Consider the following 19132-nt stretch of genomic DNA (forward strand, 5'->3'; position numbering starts at 1 on the left):
CCGGCACCACCTCGGTCGGTCGGTTGGTGGGAGTGGGGCGACTCTCTTGGCCTGCGTGCCTCTGCGCCCCCACCTCCTCTATATAGCGCTGGCGCGACAGGGGCCCACAACCCAATAGGGTTGGGCTCCCCCGACCAAGGAGCCGAGTCAAGGGCCCAACTCGGTCGTTGGACCGAGTCGGTGGTGATCAATACTAACATTCTCCCCCTTGATCTCACCTTTATACTCTAAACTTCTCAATTTGAACTTAACTCTTTACTTTTTCTTTAGTTGCTTTGCTATTGGCCTCATCTTATTGCAGATCAGTACGTAGAGCGTGCCTCATCATGACGGTTATTAGTTACCGTCAGACTTAACAGCCACAATGTACCTTTCTGTATTAAAACAAGACCTTAATCTTTCTTTGGGCCCTTTAGTAATCCAGAAACCGTAGTCCTCCCGTAAAATCCATGTCGACTTGGGCGGTAGGCCTTTTGTTAAGCGGATCCGCAAGCACTTGCTTGATACTTTGGTGCTCCATGATTTCATATGATTCTGGATTTTCTCCTTTGCAACATATAACCCATTGTCAATGTGTTTAGCAGCACACTTGACATGTTGCCATAGGAGTGAAAACATTCGAATGGTATATTGCTGTTGTCTACCATTATCAATTCCGGGTAATGGTTTCCTTAACCATTTTGCCTGTCCTGTAGCCTCATATAATGCTAAACTTTGGGTACACGACCCACAATATCACAACTATTTTGCTTTGGAGCTTTTCCACAATAAAACTCCAAACTCGAGTGTTAGCTACTACTGTGGGCTTCACTAAACTCGCCAAAACTTGATTCTTTTTACTCACAACCATTTGAAAGTACATGTTGCTTTCTTACTTAGCATGAGGCTTATAATATTTTACAAAATTACAAAACATTCTATAACTCCATTCCAGTGATCTATTGCTGGACTGGACTTCTGCTAAAATATCCCGGATACTAGCGCTATGTCAGGGTAAATTATTTGAGCACTGATTTTGCTTCCAACAGCTGAAGCACATGGAACCTTTTTCTTTTGATCGATCATATAACGGTTCCTGGAATCCTGAAAATTCCAAAACTATTACCCTTGACAATAGGACAGGCGTAGGCTTATTCGCATGCATATTATATATCTTTTAGAACTCTTTTCTAAGTATGTCCTCTGCGATAGTCATGATACCCCTTTTCTTTTATCCCGGTGAATTTCCTTTTCTAAAGTGAATGACTCTTCACCGAGATTATTCTTATCAAAACTAGAGGTCAAAATAACCTTCTTTGAACTTTGCGGGAAAAGGAATTTCCCAACATTGAACTTTGCATATTTGCAATTTGTCATCTTGAGCTTTACTTAAAACCCAAAACTTTCTTTGTTCTCATAAAACTTTAGATATCACTATTCTGTCATCTGATTTTATCAGATGGTATTCCGATGTTCTTTTCTTTCCACAACAAAAAAAAACATTTGGTTATGTCATGTATATACTTTCTTGTGCAAATCTCCGTCGGGGATATTGCTCCAATATCCATCTGATGTAATTCTAAAAGCTGTATGCCATCAATTGCATTATAATTCTAAAAGAATCCTTTCATAAGACTGAATAAAATGTCTCATTATAACTTATCCTTTTCTTTGCATAAAGCCTTTTGACACAAGTCGCGCTTAGCAACTTTACATGTTCCCTCTGGAGTCACACTTAAATCATGTAGACCCATTATAGTCTACTGTCTTGGCTCCATTAGGAACTTATTCTATGTTCCAAAACAAGTTTTGGAACTTCTAAGTCTCATGACATCTTCCATGGCTTCTTACCATTTCGATGATTGAGACACCTCAATTTCAGCCATTCATTCAACGCCTCAACATATGATGAGACAATTGTAGTGCTTGAATCATAGGAGTGAACATACGGTCCCACTTCTCTTCAAGCCTTATTTCTCGACATACTTTACTCCCCCAGATTATCCCATCTATTATAAAGATGGAATATCTTTGCTTTTGTTTGGGTTTGACTTTACATGCCTCGTAGGATGCTTTAAGCACCTTTTCTTTTCGGTTGCTTTGAGGCTCAACTATCTTTTCTTCCTATTTGGAGCTGAAAAACTCTAGGAATTTCACTTACTTTTATTATTGGGGTATCAATGTTATGACCGTTGTACTCCCTTCTCGGTCATATTCACTTTAATAGATCATCCTTACTTTGAGGAATTAACTTTGAGGGGAAATTCTTTTAAATTTTAATTTTTCTTGTCTTTCTAATTTTCTCCCCCTCGAAATATGACACAAACTTTGCTGCCATAATTTCGAAACTATTTCTAACACTTGCGAACGAGGAGTCTTTAACTACTTGGTTTATTCTCATGATCAAGTCATGCATAACAACGGGAGTACTTTTTCCTCGTTCCATTCCAAGAGCTCATTAGAGTGGATATCCTTAGATGCACCTCTTTGCACCCCAAACAAATTTTGTATGCCTATCCTGCACAGAATTCATATCGGCTAGAAATTGTCATACCAAACAAAAGCCGACGACACGACAGCCAAGATTACTCGCCGGATCAAACAACAATTACTAATCAATTCCAAGAAACGGATGGACTACCGCTGATCGCCTGATCAATCATCTACCATATGGCGGTGCAAATATACATAGATCGGTCAGCCCCGGCGATGGAGGCGAGTAGCTTAGAGCGGAGGCATGTAGAGCTGCACCCATGTGTCATGGCCGTCGACCCTGAAGAACGCCGCGGTCTCCTGGAACATCGCCTCGTCCCTCAGCTCCTCGCTCATGAACACAATGATCCCGTGCTTCATTGCCTGCCCCGCGCCCGGCCGCTCCGTCTCGACGCGCTCGATGCAACGCCCAAACCCCAGAGTCCTGCGATTTATTAGAGATGTGTATATATAAACATGTTCATTTTTAGACAAAGATATAAAGATGCTCATACAGATAGGGCATGAAAGCGCGAATTCCTGACTGGGCTCCACATACTTTTCGAAGTAGTTCACGATGTCCTGTGAACTTGGACGGTGGCAGTGGCACTCCGGGAACGCGACGAATGCCGTCCGAGAGTCCTCGGGCGGCGTCCTCGTCGTGGCAACGAACGGCGCCATGAGCTCCGGAGCTGGCAACGGTCTGGGAGTCAGGGACAAGTTGGCATCCTCCTCGAACCGGCGCAGCATGGCGAGGAGGCTGTCGTTGAACAAGAGCGCCCCGAGGTTGTCCCGGATCACGGCGAGGCCGCGAGTGACCAGGTCCTTGTGGAACTTGAAGAACCTGAGGTCGACCAGCCGGTCCACGCCGCAGAGGGCCACGATGGTGGGGATGCCCTCGAGAGGCGCCGGCAGCGGGTGGCCGTGGAGGATGTAGCTGGACAGGGCGCTCGCTTCCATGACAAGCAGCGTGAGCGAAGCGTCGGCGGTGGGAGCCATGGCCGCCACACTGTCGAGAACTTGGACGCCCATGATCGTCTCCAGCCAGAGGAGGAGGCAGACCACGTTCTTGGCAACCTCCAGCTCGGTCGGCCTTGCGAGGACAACCTGGTACGCCTGCCGGGCAGTGGCTCTGGCATTGAGGACTTCCAACACCCGAACTACCTTGTTGTTAGACCTCATGGTGTCGAGAATAATGGAGATCTAGAGTTCTAGACTGACGGAGGAGGGAGAGAAAGGCGAGAGAGCTGATGGATGCTACGCTTGGCCCAGTAGAGAGGCTGCTGGGTTGTACATAAAACAAAGTTACAGCAGTGGAGTCTCCATGGAGATAGTGTGAATCAGCTATTCAGCTAGCACTAGCAACAAGTTCACAGGCTGGACGAACCTGGCTAGAGAGAGGTGAGCAAGAATATTATGCAAGGTGGTTGTACATTTACTGGTGTTATTACAACCTTTCAAATTTGCAGCAACTGGACTAGTGAAATTGCTTCATTTAGAACTAAGTACATCTATGTGGATCTCAAATTCTGATTCACATATAGAATCATGAAATTGCCTCATTTAGAGCATATCTTTGTGGAACACAAATCCTGATTCGCGTCACAGTGTGAAAGCAACTATATATGGTAGGAAATTGTTTAGAAGTGTCTAAGAGCATCTCCAACAGCTCTTCTATCCTACCTTGGGTGGCTAAAAAAGAAAACTGGGAGGAAAAACTCTATCCAACAGCTATTGTAAACGAGTCAGTCATCTATCCAGGTTATGTATTCTTACCCCTCCCCTCGTCTTTTTTGCAAAGCCCGAGCGCTAGCCATCTGCGCTCGCCACCGCCCGCCCCCATCGTTCCCGCACTCTCGCCCCTCCTTCCTGCCCCCTCGCTCCTCCTTCCCACTTCCTTGCTCCTCCTTCCCGCCCCTTCGCCGGCCTGTTCGCGCGCGCGCCAGTTTCCCCACCAAATCGTCGCCAACGAGTCCGGTAGATGCACCAAATCGGCGCTCCTCGATCCAGCGTCGGCGTCGCCGGACTCGCCATGTCCCGGCCACCGCATCCCCGAGCGGCGCTAGCCGCCAACTTCGGCCACGATGCTGCGTGGTTAGCTCTGGGCCGGCTGGTCCCGCAAGGATCTGATGATCTAGAGTCCATTCACAGTGACGGAACGGAGTTCGCCGACGACCTGAGCAATGGTAAGATTCAATTTCTGGTTGAATGGTTCACGGAGACAAGGAATTGATGATGCTAGGTTCTCTGAGATGAGGAGTTGTTGATGTTCCTGGTTAACGAATTTGTGATGGGGTATAGATGAGTAGTAATACCTGGTAGGGATTGGGCGATTGAAACTTGTGCTTATTCTTACTGCTACCCACTACTTGCTACTGCTACTATCTGCCGGTGTTGAACATGACATTCTGAGCATGGCTGAAAGGAAAAGGGGAGCACTACCTGCACCTGATGAACAAGAGATGAAAATATCATGCCCCTGATGAAGTATTGATTAAATTGTTGTGTAACAATCATCGCATTAACCAGCAATCATTTGACTTTAGAAGTTGTAGTTACTGATGAAGTGTCCATTTTGCAATCTGAAGATGATCTAGAGCAAGTAGGCAAGTACAGACTTCAAAAGTCAGTGTACTCCCTTTACTTGGGTAATTTCATCAGGATCGTAAGAATAAGATTCTTGAAAGGCGTTTGAATATCTAGATTTGTTCTCAATTTAGTTCAGGTTCAGTTATGAAACTGTTTTGTTCGGTCAGTTAAAAAAAACTGTTTTGTTCGGGTTTAAGTTCAGTTTAGTTCAATCTATCGTTGTCTACCTTTGTCGGTCATAAAACAGTTTTTATCATCTGGATGCCCAGGATACTTTTGCTTCGAGCTATGGTTGTAACTGTTAAGTTCCAGTGAAGGTTTGCTATTACTTGAATCAACTGCTGAACCTGTGTGCATTGTTTCTGTCAAAAGATCCTGTGTGCATTGTTTCTGTCAAAAATGAACCTGTGTCCATGTGTTCCTGCTGAAGAAATGAACCTGTGTGCATGTGTTTGATTTGATCCCTACAAGCATATGTAAGGCATCATTGGTGCAGACATGAAGCTGATTATTAGCAGAACTGTACACATGTATATACAAAGTACTTTCAGAGCATGTTGTAAATGTCATGCTCCAAACAAACAAACCTTTTTGCCTAGAAGCAAATTATGGAGATGCTGCGCTACCAGAGTCAATTATGCAACAAGCAGGGGTAAGTACAGTGCTCAAGGATCTTGAGCATGGCACAAATTTACGTAGCTTCCTTTTGCACCTATATAGCAGATATTGAACTTTATGCTAGCTTGTACACGCACAAATATACTAGCTTGCCCGAGAGTGTGCAGGATCGATGGAGGGCGGCGGCGGTGGCGTCAAATATCAGCGACGGCGCGTGGAGGCGGAAGGAGAATAGCCCGATGCAAATTGATGACATGGACCCAGTTTTGAATATAGCCACCACGTTTTAGCTAGTCTCTTGGACTACCCTAAAGAATTATGTAGTTTCCTACTTTTAGTATTTCTACAATATGTTAAAAGGCTCAATCGTCTTTGAAGTGTGCATGTGTATGTAAAAGTCTATTTTGGTGATCACTCCTCGCATGATCAGAATCAACCATAAGAACACCCTGTGGGTTGATCGCCATGGCATGAACGAGGGAAGAGAGAGCCTTATAGAGAGACAAAGTCAGGTGACTGTCCACATCCGTTCGACCGTGCTTTCCCGCCGCTCAAAACTAAGAGAAAAAGTGTGTCTCACCACTGTCTACCATTCTTCCTCTCGTACAACTCATAATCCTATCGATCGTCCAATATGACTCATTATTGTTGTTGCTTTGGATAATCCTTACAAGCATGTATATCTATTCACCAACAATGTGAACATCCTAAAAAAAGCTTCTTTTCCCTTAAGGAGCCTCGGAGTTATATGTACCTAACTCTAATATGACCAAATAAAAAGATAATAAAACATCAAGGTGAAAAAGCAAATAATACAGATCCACAAGGCCCGACTGTGCTTCCAAAATAAAAGAGAAACTGCAGCACAAATCTCGCAAAGGCTAAGGAGGTTAGTAGTGTTTTGGGGCTTTAATTTTCATGTAAGGCAAGGTTTGGCTAGGTATATCTACGTGTGTGACCACAGTGCCATGCATGCTCCCTCGTGTGGCACTCTCTTGTCTCGTAGCCACCAGCAAGCAACACCCTCGTTGGATGCATGCTTGCTTTTCTCTCAATGGGTGGTGAAGTGGCTCCTGCCTTTTTTTTCACCTGGGTTGCATGCTCTTCTCGCTCCTCATCTAGTGACGCGCGCCCCTCGAGGTGGTCGCGTGCACCGTATCATTGGCCTTGCTGTTCGTGAAGAGATCGAGCTCGGCCGACGACGATCACCATGGCCAGCAGCCTGACCACCATGGAGAAGATGCTCCTCTTCCACAAGCTCGAGCGCGACCTGTTCCACCGGCTGGTGCACGACCTCGCCCAGGACCCGGCGGCCATGCGGTGGGTGATCGCGCTCTGGCTCTGGTTCGAGTCCGTCGGCCACCACGACTTCATCCGCCGCGTGGCCGCGCTGCCAGGGCCGGTCGTGCTCCGGTTCGTCGAGGAGGCGATCGCGTGCCTCCGCTGCCTTGCCAGCCCGGGCCAGGGGGCCACGGCGGCTAGCGATGGCGACGGATGCGACAGGCGCCTGCCCTGCACGAACGCGCTCCTGGCCGAGCCCATCAACGACGTGGCCTCCTTCCAAGGTCGCCGTGAAGTCTTGGACGGCGTGATCCACCAGCACAAGAACATCTGCCTCGCCGTTTGCAACGTCGGCAACAACACCACTTGCATGCCCAGCAGCAACACAGGTAGTGTGCCTGCTACCCCGCCGAGGGCGACGGTCAGCTCCCCAATAATCCGCGCCACCCCGAGGGTGGCACCCTTGCCACTTAACCCGATGGCAACATCCTTTCCACTAAACCCCATGGCATCCCCGTGGATTCCAATAATGCAAAGCCCCTTGCCAGACGACTACCGATCCCTGTTCATCACCTTCTCCAAAGGCTACCCCATCAGCAAGGAGGACATCATGGAGTTCTTCAACTCGTAAGCACACTACTCTTCTTCTCCGCTTGTGTGCGTGGATACGGCTAATTAGATCTGAACCCTAGCACTTCCTTGTGCATAGTCAGGGGGCGAACCGTGTCTCTTTTTATCGAGGCGCCTTGCAATGGAGTCACACGTTATTTCTCAGAGTGACGGACAATAGTTGCGTAAACGCTACGTTTTCAAAAGTTTTCGACATCGAATCGATGTATAATGGAACTTTTTTAAAACCTAGCTCAAGAAGCCGACAATACGTGTCCGGCTTTTACATTTTTTAGATGTTTCCAAATTTTACCCAATGGAACTTTGAAAAACCAGAATTTCAAAGATCTTATTTGGGTACTTCACAAATCAAAACTAAGAACTTTTGAATGTGATTCCAAAACTTTCTATTGGGATTAATTAAAAGGCTTTCAATGACAAAATGGTTGGGATCTAGAACTGTTCAATCAGTGGTGAAGAGCTTATGGACCAGCTAAAAAGGCAATAAATTTGTGCTCTGCAAAAGAAATTACTACGCGATCCATTGAATTAGTCTATGTTGATTTTTGTTCAAGCTTCTCTATTAGGCAGGCAAGGAGCTAAGTTATAAGTTGTGGGTGCGGATGCACAAAAAAAAATCAAAAAGCTAGCTATTTGCTTTTTTTTTTGAAATTAGGGGCATGATTGTTCAGGGACATAACAATACATTATACATGCATACACATATGTATATATGTAGGCAGCGCTAGATAATCTGCGCGTACATGGCGCGTTGCAGGGTGTTCGGGCCGTGCATTGAGACGGTGATGGTTGAGAAGGTGGCGCCCGGGCAGCAGCCTGTGTACGGGCGGGTGGTCCTGCGCAGCGCGGCCATGATCCCGGTGGTGCTGGACGGGAGGCAGACAGCCAAGTTCCTGATCAAAGGCAGGCACCTCTGGGCCAGGATCTACATCCCCAGCACCAGGCTCTCCGACGCCTGATGCCAGCCACTGCGCTCTGCAGATGAGAAGCCGCGGGGTCAGAGCAGAGCAGAGCAGAGCTGGAGCTTACTGATGTTACGTACGTGCCATGTCGAAGCCGGGGTAAGCTGTGAATCACAGCGTTGCACAACTGTCCCGTCGAATAAATAATCTGAGTGTTACATGTCTGTGTGTCTGTGCTATGTACATACGCCTGTGTGAGTTTCAAACTTCGCCGTGTACGGTGTACCCGTTATGTTCGCCATGTGCCACCCTTGTGTTCAATAAATGTTTGTGATGCCGTAAGTATAAAAGAAAAAGGTTGTGATGCCGTGACTGTGCCTGGCAAGTTTCTAGTTTCGAGGTGCTGCTGATCTCACTCAAAATGTAGTGTCTCCCGGTTGATTTAGATGATAGGGATCTCTCGTTCTGGAAAACAAATGCAGTGTCTCCCCTGGCACGGCCTAATCAACAAACCTGGGTAGTATTTTGAACAGTTCCCAGTGTGCGGCAAAACCAACCTCATTTATATTATATGAATATCATGTGAGAGGAACGAATGGCCGAGATAGGCCATGTGGCCACAAATACATGTGGAGATGCCTTTCCCCATTTCTATCAGGATATATCTATCAGGATGAGACTACAGAGATTCTGCAGAGGTTTGTCCGTGGTACAAACGATGATGAATGCATACAAATAACCTTGTCAAGCAACACTAGTCTAAACGAACTCTTCCTGTAGGATCCAGCATCACCTCAGCTACTACCACTTCCTAAATCCGGACCTGGAACCTGAACTCAGATGGATTATTGCTTACAGCTTTGACACTGCAGCGTAACTCTGCTCAGCATGTTTGTCAGGAAGCCAGGGTGTGAGTGCATCAACCAGCCTTTTGATATCATCTGAGGAATGAGAAGCACTAAGAGTAATTCGCAACCTGCAAAGAACCCAAGTTATAAGCTAATCTCTGTAGATCAAAAGAAGGTTATATCAACAGCAAAGTCTAGTGAAGATTCATATACAGCAAGCAAGATGACCCATACAAGTTAACCGGAATTTATGTTACGAAATGTAGTCTAAAGTCTCCGACTACTCGTTCTATGACCACTATAAAACCCACTGCATAATTTTAATCTGGTTGACAATGACCTTGAGTCGGGTGGAAGTGCAAAATAACAATTACAAAGGAGAATCTGAACCTGCAGGAGTTGGGTGGCACTGTGGGCGGTCGGATTGGTGTAACATGAAATCCAGATCTTAGCAAATGCCTGCATTTAAAAATATATATATATAAATATCAGCTACGTGAAGTAATGAAAGACTACTTTCAATGTTAGGGGCGCAAAGAGTAAACCTGCCAGCCCTAAGTGCTGCTTGTTCACTTCCAACTACAATGGATATTATGGGACTAGTTATGTCAACTTTAGTCAAAGAGGCAAAATATTGCACATGCCTCCAGACTACTGATCTTCGCCATACCTCCTTCCTTGAGACATAAAGGGCAGCTGAAATCCAAAATAGTTCTATTAATAAAATATCCCTGATATACACCCTCCAACTGTATCTTTTAGGACAGCAGCAATTTCCTAATTATACTCATTCTTACAGACTAACGTCAAAGCCGTAAAACACCATGTTGCATTTTTTTTCTCATACACAAGAATGTGACAGAAAAAAAAATGGTAGAAATGAATATAGATGCCCATCTCAATATATTGAATGACAACTATGCTCTGTCATGGTGATAAATTGTGAATATTACCATGCACAGAAGCAACTACTGGCACTGGCAAAGCAGTCGAAAATATGAATGAGCGACCTCGTGATTGAATCAAACTCTTCCATCTAGTGCTGCTCAACAGATTGCAAACTATTAGTTATAAATCTAGCAATAGAGTGTTTATTTGTATAGAGGAGTAAATCAGATTCAGCCTTCGTTATTCATAGAGCAAATAGAGATAATTCTCCTGCTGTTTTTCCTGTAAAAATCTGATTACTACTGAACATTCCACATTCCGGTATTCAGAGAAAAGCCATCCCCTCTTCATAGAATTTGTAAACATGAGAGTCTGCAGCTACACAGCGCAACATTGTAATTACTAATCCAGATGGCATGACCTAAAACATCTGATGCCACAATATTTGATCCTCACATTTCTCCGCATATTGTTGTATTAATATATTGTCTCACAGATTTTGTATAGCCTCTATGTTTAGACAGATGTTCTTCATTTGCACAGTTTAGTATGTAATCGTGAATTTCTTTCCCTTAAAAAATTAAATATGAGAATTTGAATACATTACCTGCATGCTATAAAACCACCTTGGCAGCCAGCAGCTTTACTTAAGGTGCCAACACTGATGTCGATGTCATTTTCACAATCAAACAGCTCAGCTGCACCACCACCATTCTCACCACAAACAAGTGTCCCATGAGCCTTCAAAAAATAAAATATGAACAGAATTCGATTAGCACCAAGATCTGTAAAATTGTATTTGAGAGGAGACAAAATACTAACATCATCGATGACCAACAAAAACCCATACTTTCTGCGTAACTTGACAAGTTCAGGGAATGGAGCAAAATCACCATCCATGCTGAACAGGCTGTAATTTATAAATGAAAAAGTTCTCAGTTTGTTAGTCTCAAATATGCAAATGCAAGAAATCACTAGTCATCAATATTAACAATAACATAAACACTTATTCAGTGATGCCTTGCCTATCTGTGACAACAACTTTCTTCTCCATAGAGCAACTAGATCTGCACGGAGAATCAAGATATTGTTATAGCTAACTTCTTCTCAATATTCTGCATAATATTACTGTTTTGTGAAGAAGGAACATACAGCAGAAATTCAAGATGGGACGTGTTGCAGTGCTTGTAGACAAACACTAATGCTTCTTGCTGTCGCTCCAAAAGGCGAATACCATCAATGATTGAAGCATGGTTCAGCGCATCTGAGAAGATCACAATTCTCTCATCCTCTGCAGGCTTTCTCCCAACAGCCAAAAGAGAGCTGATACTCCCCAGGGCTGTCATCACAGCCATATTGGCCGAAAATCCAGTGGGGCATAGAAGACAATCCTGCAGAACCACTACAAAGTAAGGATTCAAAGCTAAAGCAATGATGGCACGTGTGCAAAATTTGCAAATAAAAAACATGATAGGGTACCTCTTTTTTCTTGAGTTCTGCCAATGATTCCTCCACCAATTTGTGATAAGTTGTATAGCCACATATCAACGCGGAACCTCTTGGGCCCATGCCATACTCTTGTGCTGCCTAGCAAACATACACTTAGTTGTTAATTGAAACTAATAATCGATAGCATATCACCTTGCCGCAGCAAAGAATTGGCACACCTTCACTGCAGCCTCACGGACTGCGGGATGCGAGCTGAGGCCCATGTAGTCATTCCCGGAGAAAAGAATCAGATTCGCGTCCAGCTTCTCTTCCTGCTCAACCGTCTCACCACCTAAGCAAATCGAACGTGTGCATACTCCATAAGTAGGGGGAAAATTCGCAGGCTGCATCGCTAGGTCGTTGGCCATGTTTCCACAAAGGGGAGAGAGGAAGCTTTGCTTGGAACCGACCTTCAGCGAGCCATTGGTGGAGGGTGCCGTGGTCGAGCCGGATCTCGACGGCGGCGCGGTCCCACGGCCCCGGGCCGGCGAAGGTCTCGGGGGACACGGGCGGCGGCGCGAGCGCGATGGGGCGCGTGGCACGGAGCAGGCTCCTGGCCTCCAGCCTCGCGAGCGCGGCGTCCACCAGAGCGTCCCACTGCGCCATCTCGTCGAACGGGCGGCGCGGGTGGGACGGCGGCGGAGCGCGCACGCAGATAGGAGGAGAGCAAGCTCGCCCGGCACCGCTTGGTGAGAGCTGGGACTTTGGGTAGCGTGCCGGCGGGCGCCGCCGCGCAGGGGGATGGGCAGGTAGGTTGGCCCACCCGCCAACGGGCAACACGGATTTGCCACGATTACTTGATTATTACTAGAACAAAAACTGTGAGAACCAAAAACATCAGACGGCCCACATTAAAGAAAATGGTGGGCCTAATATGTTTAAGAAGCCCAACAAGCTGTCCAGGCTCTTGAAGTCTACTTCATTCAGACTTTCGGCCGTAGGCCTAAACCCAGCAAGTTCTCATTGGGCCTTGATGACCTCTAGGCCCTCGTCTCCAGAAAAGAAGAAAAAACAAGGATTGCCGGGAAACACAGGGGCTAGGGACCTCAATGTAATTTTTGTTTCTTTAGGTGCCTCTGTGCAAGCTGGTCTGGACAGCTGTCCGTGTATCCTACTTGTGCGTATCTGTATGTGTTTTGAGTTTTTGTACGTCTTCCTGATCTAAATACAGATACGTCTTATCAAAAAAAAACACAGTTGGCATTTGGCAATCATCAATCCACGCACAAAGCAGAAGCAAGAACCGTGCTTCCAAGCGACTGTAATACAGTACAAGGCACTCAACACCACTCGCCTTGCTTCTGATTCGGATTAGTACGATGGGATTAAAGGCCGGTACGGCCGATAATTTGCCAATTTGGATTAGTACGGTGAGGCTAACCATCATCTTCACGGCAAAAAGGTACACGAACTATGTAAACACAACTTGACACAACATAACAAAAAAAGGCAACCCATGGGCCGGAATGCGTTTCTTGTGAAGACTGCAAAGCAAGGGGGGGAGTTGCTTTGTGCCGTGCGCCGATGCCATCAAGAAAAGGCCAGTGAAATAAAAGGCGCGCCAGTGAAATAAAAGGCGCGCAGTGCAGTGCGGAGCAGGAGCAGGAGCGGCGGTACTGCACGGCAGCAGTGAAACACGCAACAACCAGCTGTGCTACGGTTCTCCTGCGACGAGTTAATGACGAAGCAGAAAAAAAAGACACGAGAGAACAGCAGCAAGGAAAAGGAGGGACAGCGTGGTACGTCTCGGCACGACGGCACGGACCGGAACGGGACGAGGTATTGTACAAAGAAAGAGGACCCTCGGTAGGCTATCGCGCGCCCGATGTGTGTCAGTGTGCGTGCCTTCCCTGTAATAATCGGAGAGGAAATAAACGAGACGAGATCGCCGGCTGCGGCAACAGCAGTGGATTCGGATCGGAGGTAGTGCGCGGCAGCAGCTGCAAGAGATCAGGACAGGCACGCGGAGAAACGGAGAGGAGGCCGGCAGACGTCGCCGATGAGTCACAGCGAGCAGGGGCGTCGAGCGGAGCCATTGACTCGCTGGTTTCCAGCAGCAAAGCCAGCAGGAGGCAGCGCGGGACGTACAGCACTGGCGCGCCGCGATTGGACCGAAAATCGCCGTGGGCCAAGAGCGCGAGCACGAGCGAGAAGCAGCAGCGCCGGAGGCGGTGCGCCGTGCACTGCCGGCCGTGGCTTGTTCGGGACGGTTCAATTTGGTCCGCCCCTGCTGGGACGGTGTGCGCGGTGGCGGACAGTCCAGGCGCGGAACATGTCGGGCGCACATGGGGCGGGCCGCGGGCGCCGGAGCGAGGGGGCTGGCCGGCTGGGGGTGGTGGTCAACCGGCACATGCCCACGCCGCCGCCCGTCCATCCATCCGCTCCTGTTTCCCGCACCGGCGCGCGCGCGTCCGCCGCCCCCGTTTCAGCGGGAGCCAGGGGGGTAATCGCCAGCACGCCGGCCCCGCGGGCGATCGCGACCCATATCTCGCACAGGCCAGGCCACAGGGCCCAGGGGACAGGGCGCTGCTGATATTTTCTCCCGGCTTCTCCCCTGCACGCATCACGCGCAGCCCGGTGAACTGGTGGAAGCGACGTCGCGTTGTCGGAGGCTCGGAGCGGAGCCGTTGAAACTGGCACGGCGCACGCTCCTCGTCTGAAACGCGCAGGCAGAGTCCGGCAGCGAGCCGCAGCAGCAGACAGAAGCGTACCAGCAGTGGGCGCGCCGCGCAAGGAGAGCAAGGGAAACAGACAGAATTACCCGATACGACATGGGCTGTGTTCAGATGTTGTGGAAAGGGATACGAAAAGTCACATCACACACTGTAGCACACTGTAGCACGTTTCGTTTGTTTGTGGTAAATATTGTCCTATCATGACCTAACTAGGCTCAAAAGATTCGTCTCGCAACGTACATCAAAACTATGCAATTAGTTTTTTTATTTACCTACATTTAGTACTCCATGCATGGGTCATTTGCTACATTTAATGTTTCGATGTGATGGAGATGTGATGTTTTTGTGGGGTTTTTGAGGGAACTAAACACAGCCATGGGGGACAAGGGTACGAGCCCTGCGAGGCGCGGATCGACCTGGCAGCTCGTTCCGGAACGGGGCAGGGAGGATCGCCCGCCTTCGCATGGCATCGCATCGCATGTGGCGGCGACGCCGTGCCAACTGCGACCGGAGTCCAGCTGCGCGCATAAGATACAGCGTTTCTGGAATCCAAGGAGACCCAGCCCCCAATCATGGAGATCGGAGAGGGCTCGCCCTCGCCGGCTCACCTCACTTGCCGCATGGGTCCAAGGAAGCCGGAGCAGGAGCAGCAGCAACACTCCTTGTTTCTTTTGCAGCGTGATAATGAATAGTGACAGTTTAACCGCTAATTACGGTATCAAGCAAAGCCAGTTTACAAAAATCAACTTCAGAACCTCCGCGCTAGTGACCCTGAAAAATCTAATGAGGCATTTGACCGCACGATTAGAGAATGGGGTTACTGTAGCATCAATGTAGCAAATCGTCGATTAATTACTGTTGTTAGATTCGTCGCGAAAAATTACACACATCCATAAAAAAGTTTTGCAAATAGACTTCATTTAATATACCATGCATGGAAGATTTTTTTTATAGAATGGAATAGCGTGTAAAAACAAACAACTGCCATGGCTGCCAGCGTGTGGTTGGTTTTCCCTTCCAGAGACAGCAGGCCAGCAGGGCGTGGCAAAAGGCCGGATGGGCCCACTGACCAGGAGAGAGCGCCATCCCTCTCATCCCCAGTGAGCGTTGTGGGCAAGCACCAGGCAGGGCAAATCCATGTGCCCCAACCCCGATCGCGTCCCTAGCCATATGCTCTGCAGGTCGCCCCTGTGCGTAGGAAGGCTTGCTCCAATGGTTCACTCGGAACCGCCCCCCCACCCTACGTAGGGGGAGTTTTGGGAGAACCCCAAAGCTCCCCTATATACACGGAGGGAGTTGAAACTCCACTCATATAATGGTGAGTTTCAACTCCCTGTATATTCTAATCACACTATTTCTTCACGATATTAATTTCGTTTGAGCCCCATAACATGATGATAATGTGTATTATGATAGTACAAATATTGTATGATTTTTTTAAATTCAAAAACGATAAATAAATAGTTAGTTAATGAGTGATAGTATATAGAAGGAATAGATATGGGGAGAATGGTTGGAAAGAAGGAGTTATATGGGAAGGAATTTTTTAGAGAAAAGTAGTAAAATATAGTAAATAATATGTTTGGGAGCAGTTGGAGAGGAGCAATGATCGGAGATAACCCCATTTCCCTCCCACCCACAGATCGATCCTAGCCAGGTTGCCCTTGTGGCCGCCTGCAGCAAGTCGCGGTCGCACCCGTCGACTTTTGCGGCAAGGCAGCTCAGGCTGTGTGTCAGTCCCCCGAAAAGCACTGTAGCGATAGAGGAAAAACACCGTAGTACACGGTAGCACTTTTCGTTTGTTTGTGGTAAATGTTGTCATACCATGACCTAACTAGGCTCAAAAGATTCGTCTCGCAACGTACATCAAAACTATGCAATTAGTTTTTTTATTTACCTACATTTAGTACTCCATGCATAGGTTATTTGCTACCCCCGGATGAGTTGTAAATCGGCGGCCCCGCGGCCGCGGTGGTGGCCTGGCGTACACACATGACGGCCGCGGCGTGCTTTGGAGGCTCCCCCGGGTGTGTCACCAGCAAGACACCAGCAGAGGAGGGGGCTGAAAACAACGGAGCGTTGGGGGCGCCTCATTGTGTCCGCTCCACCTGTCCATGGCTCCATTCCTGCCATGGGGGCCCATGTGTCCGCGATTTCCGAGTGCAAGATCCATCAGGGTTTTGATTTAATACTCCCTCCGTTCGGTTATAAGCTACATATTTATCCATTGCACGGAGACCAAGCAAGGAGATGCGGACGACACTGCTGCATTAAAACGGATTGCTTCGACTTCTCCCCACACGCCACTGTAAAATAAATTCTCGACTCCTCACCAACAGAAGCAAAACGTCCGTCTCCCTCCGTCTACTCGCTCCCTCGCGCCGCATCACGGCCTCGCGAAAATCGCGCGCGCTCGCTTCCTCGCGCCGGCGACGCGGCCTCGCCAAAAACCGCCCGCGTAGCGTGGCATGGCAAAACTCTTGCCTCCCGAAAATCGCGCGCGCTCGCTTCCTCGCGCCGGCGCCGCGGCCTCGCCAAAAATCCGTGCCAAATCGAGAGTGCCGATCAAAATTTTGAAATCCCGCGGCCGCCCCGTCGTCCTCTCCGTTTCATGGCCCTATATATACCACCATGTATTGAAGGGAATCCATCCTCAGTTCACCAATCTTCTGTGCAGCCACCGATCCATGGGAGGAATAGAACTCGACCTGAACCTTGATCCACCATCAGATGATTTAGACCAAAATGATCCCATCGATTGGGATGGCATTGAAGAATGGGATGGTCCTGCCCATGAGCTCGACTACAACCTTGTGTGGCATGATGGAGATGAAGCAGGTGAGTATTATCCGATTCCAAAGGTGGCATGATGGAGTAGTTTCTGTCAATTTGTATGATACTGATTGGTTGTTCTTCTTGCTTTTCTTCTTACCGAAGATGGAGACGCTGATATGGAAGATGCAGAAGGAGCCGGAGATGGAGGGGTGGTACCTGCAAGATGGAGACGTCTAACATGCCAACCTCCAAACTCACCGGATCTAAATGTATTAGATCTTGGTTTTTTTGCTGCAATCCAAGCTTTGTTTCAGAAGAGCACTCCAAACAACATCGACAAGATCGTGGACAAGGTTGAAAATGCATTTCAGGAATATCCAAATGAAAGGTCCAATAGAATTTTCCTAACACAGCAGTCATGCATGCTAGAGATTATGAAGCATAATGGAGGGCAATTTTACAACATCCCACACACCAGGAAGAAAACATTGGAGATGCAGGGTGCTCTCCCCACTAGCTTTCAGTGCCCAATCGACATATATAATCAGGCTTTAGAGTTTGTAGCTTAGATGCATGGTGCTATCGCCTTTAGCTTTGTTAGGAACTTGATTATCTATTCTCATTCTGAGTACTCTTGATTGATTGGAAGAAAAAATGATGATCGATAACAAATCTGAGTACTCATAAGTAGACTGACTAATACAGATCAACTTAACATCGATAACAAGTCTAAGTACTGCTCATATGAGACTGACTAAAACAAATATAAGTACTCATTCTTCGTCTAGCATAGGTTCATCTCGGCCATGTCCATGGGCATGACCATGTGCAAACCAAAGAAGGTCAGTAGCAGCACGAATCACTTGCTCATTGTGCTCTCCATACAATTGAGGAAGTAAGACAGGTAGCATCAAATCTGTTACATTTTTTAGCTGCTTGTCGGCATCAAATTTGCTAACCTCTATCAACGCGAGCTGTTGAAGTGTAAGCGCGACGTCCTTGACTTCAACCATGCCTTCCACCAGGACATCATCAGACTCTTCATCGTCGTCGCTATCCGGTGCCCAGTTCACCCCACAGATGAGTTGTCCAGTGCATTCTTGAGAGTCCGGGACCTCTGTATTACCGGCCATTGAATCCATCACGAACCGGACCTCATCAGACTCTTCGCTGTCGTCGCTGCTATCCGATGCCCAGTTCACCCCACAGATGAGGCGGTCACCTTCCATACTTGTGGATGCCACAGGTGCAACTGAGAGAAGAGGAGGATGCAAAGAAATGAAGCAAGAAAGGAGCAGAGTAGTGCTGCGTATAGAGGAGGATGGAAAGAAAGAAATACGGAAGGAAGCTAACAGTCGGCCGTATAAGAAGGAAAGGGAAACAAGCTAACGGGCATATCCTTGCATGCGGCATGCAAACGGGCATGCAAACGGCCGTCTCGCGCGTGCGATGCGTTAACGCGCGTGGCCAGTGCAAAGCATTAACGCGCACGGAACCCCAACAGACGCGGCCTCGCTCGGTGCGAACAAAACGGCTGGCAAAGCAAATACGAAGATTACTTCCGAATACTTTTCCAGACGTAATACGTAGCTTATAACCGAACGGAGGGAGTAATTTAGAAAGAAAGAAAAATAAACAGAAGGAATTGGGAGAGGCACTTGGCAGCGGTAGGTGCTGTCCTGGTGTAAGCATCTAGGCCCTCAAGGTATGTTTCGGTGATTAATGACAACCATTATTGTGACTAATGAGTTTGTGCAACTTAATAGATCATTATCGCTCATTTGGTCATATGTCAAAAGAGGCCCCTCAAATTTCGATCATTCAAAAAGGCGATCTCGGCTTTTAACTTATATTTGTCAAGGCTAAGGATCTTTCTAGTCCTAAGTGTCACAAGGTTGAGAAGGACACTTAGGTTAGTATAGGTTTTATAGTTTTGTAGTGATCGCACTATTAAGAGGGGTTCATGAGTTTGTAGCTTGATCAATCT

At 47.5% G+C, this 19132-nt stretch overlaps 3 protein-coding genes across 4 annotated transcripts; 2 read left to right on the top strand and 1 right to left on the bottom strand.

Moving 5' to 3' along the window:
• Nucleotides 1-6868: 6868 nt before the first annotated feature.
• On the top strand, nt 6869-8558 carry LOC120689107. The gene is made up of 2 exons (XM_039971442.1): nt 6869-7566; nt 8327-8558. Exons 1-2 carry the CDS (start codon nt 6869-6871, stop codon nt 8526-8528), a joined length of 900 nt encoding a protein of 299 aa, XP_039827376.1. The 3' UTR covers nt 8529-8558.
• A 453-nt stretch (nt 8559-9011) lies between these two features.
• LOC120688189 (8-amino-7-oxononanoate synthase-like) lies at nt 9012-12424 on the bottom strand. Of its 2 annotated transcripts, none has more exons than XM_039970376.1 (11): nt 12106-12424; nt 11875-11987; nt 11687-11794; nt 11360-11598; nt 11233-11274; nt 11030-11117; nt 10815-10948; nt 10273-10373; nt 9865-10015; nt 9710-9778; nt 9012-9447 (listed from the first exon to the last, which is right to left on the bottom strand). In XM_039970376.1, exons 1-11 carry the CDS (start codon nt 12299-12301, stop codon nt 9324-9326), a joined length of 1365 nt encoding a protein of 454 aa, XP_039826310.1. In that variant the 5' UTR covers nt 12302-12424; the 3' UTR covers nt 9012-9323. The 2 variants fall into 2 exon arrangements, with proteins under 2 accessions (XP_039826310.1, XP_039826311.1); XM_039970377.1 differs by having other exon boundaries at nt 10273-10361; nt 12106-12417.
• Nucleotides 12425-16917: 4493 nt separating this feature from the next.
• On the top strand, nt 16918-17864 carry LOC120688190. Its single transcript, XM_039970378.1, has 2 exons — nt 16918-17208; nt 17308-17864. The coding sequence occupies exons 1-2, from the start codon at nt 17058-17060 to the stop codon at nt 17712-17714; spliced, it is 558 nt and encodes a 185-aa protein (XP_039826312.1). The 5' UTR covers nt 16918-17057; the 3' UTR covers nt 17715-17864.
• Nucleotides 17865-19132: the final 1268 nt, after the last annotated feature.

This window comes from Panicum virgatum, chromosome 9N, assembly GCF_016808335.1.
Source record: "Panicum virgatum strain AP13 chromosome 9N, P.virgatum_v5, whole genome shotgun sequence".
Taxonomy (NCBI): Eukaryota; Viridiplantae; Streptophyta; class Magnoliopsida; order Poales; family Poaceae; genus Panicum; species Panicum virgatum.

Coding starts and splice junctions, on each gene's coding strand:
- LOC120688190 (XM_039970378.1), top strand. CDS start 17,058: ATGGGAGGAATAGAACTCGACCTGAACCTTGATCCACCATCAGATGAT. Junction 17,209..17,307: donor GCATGATGGAGATGAAGCAG/GTGAGTATTATC, acceptor TTCTTACCGAAG/ATGGAGACGCTGATATGGAA.
- LOC120688189 (XM_039970376.1), bottom strand. CDS start 12,301: ATGGCGCAGTGGGACGCTCTGGTGGACGCCGCGCTCGCGAGGCTGGAG. Junction 11,988..12,105: donor CCACCAATGGCTCGCTGAAG/GTCGGTTCCAAG, acceptor CGATTTGCTTAG/GTGGTGAGACGGTTGAGCAG. Junction 11,599..11,686: donor CAGAACTCAAGAAAAAAGAG/GTACCCTATCAT, acceptor GTGGTTCTGCAG/GATTGTCTTCTATGCCCCAC.
- LOC120689107 (XM_039971442.1), top strand. CDS start 6,869: ATGGCCAGCAGCCTGACCACCATGGAGAAGATGCTCCTCTTCCACAAG. Junction 7,567..8,326: donor ATCATGGAGTTCTTCAACTC/GTAAGCACACTA, acceptor GGCGCGTTGCAG/GGTGTTCGGGCCGTGCATTG.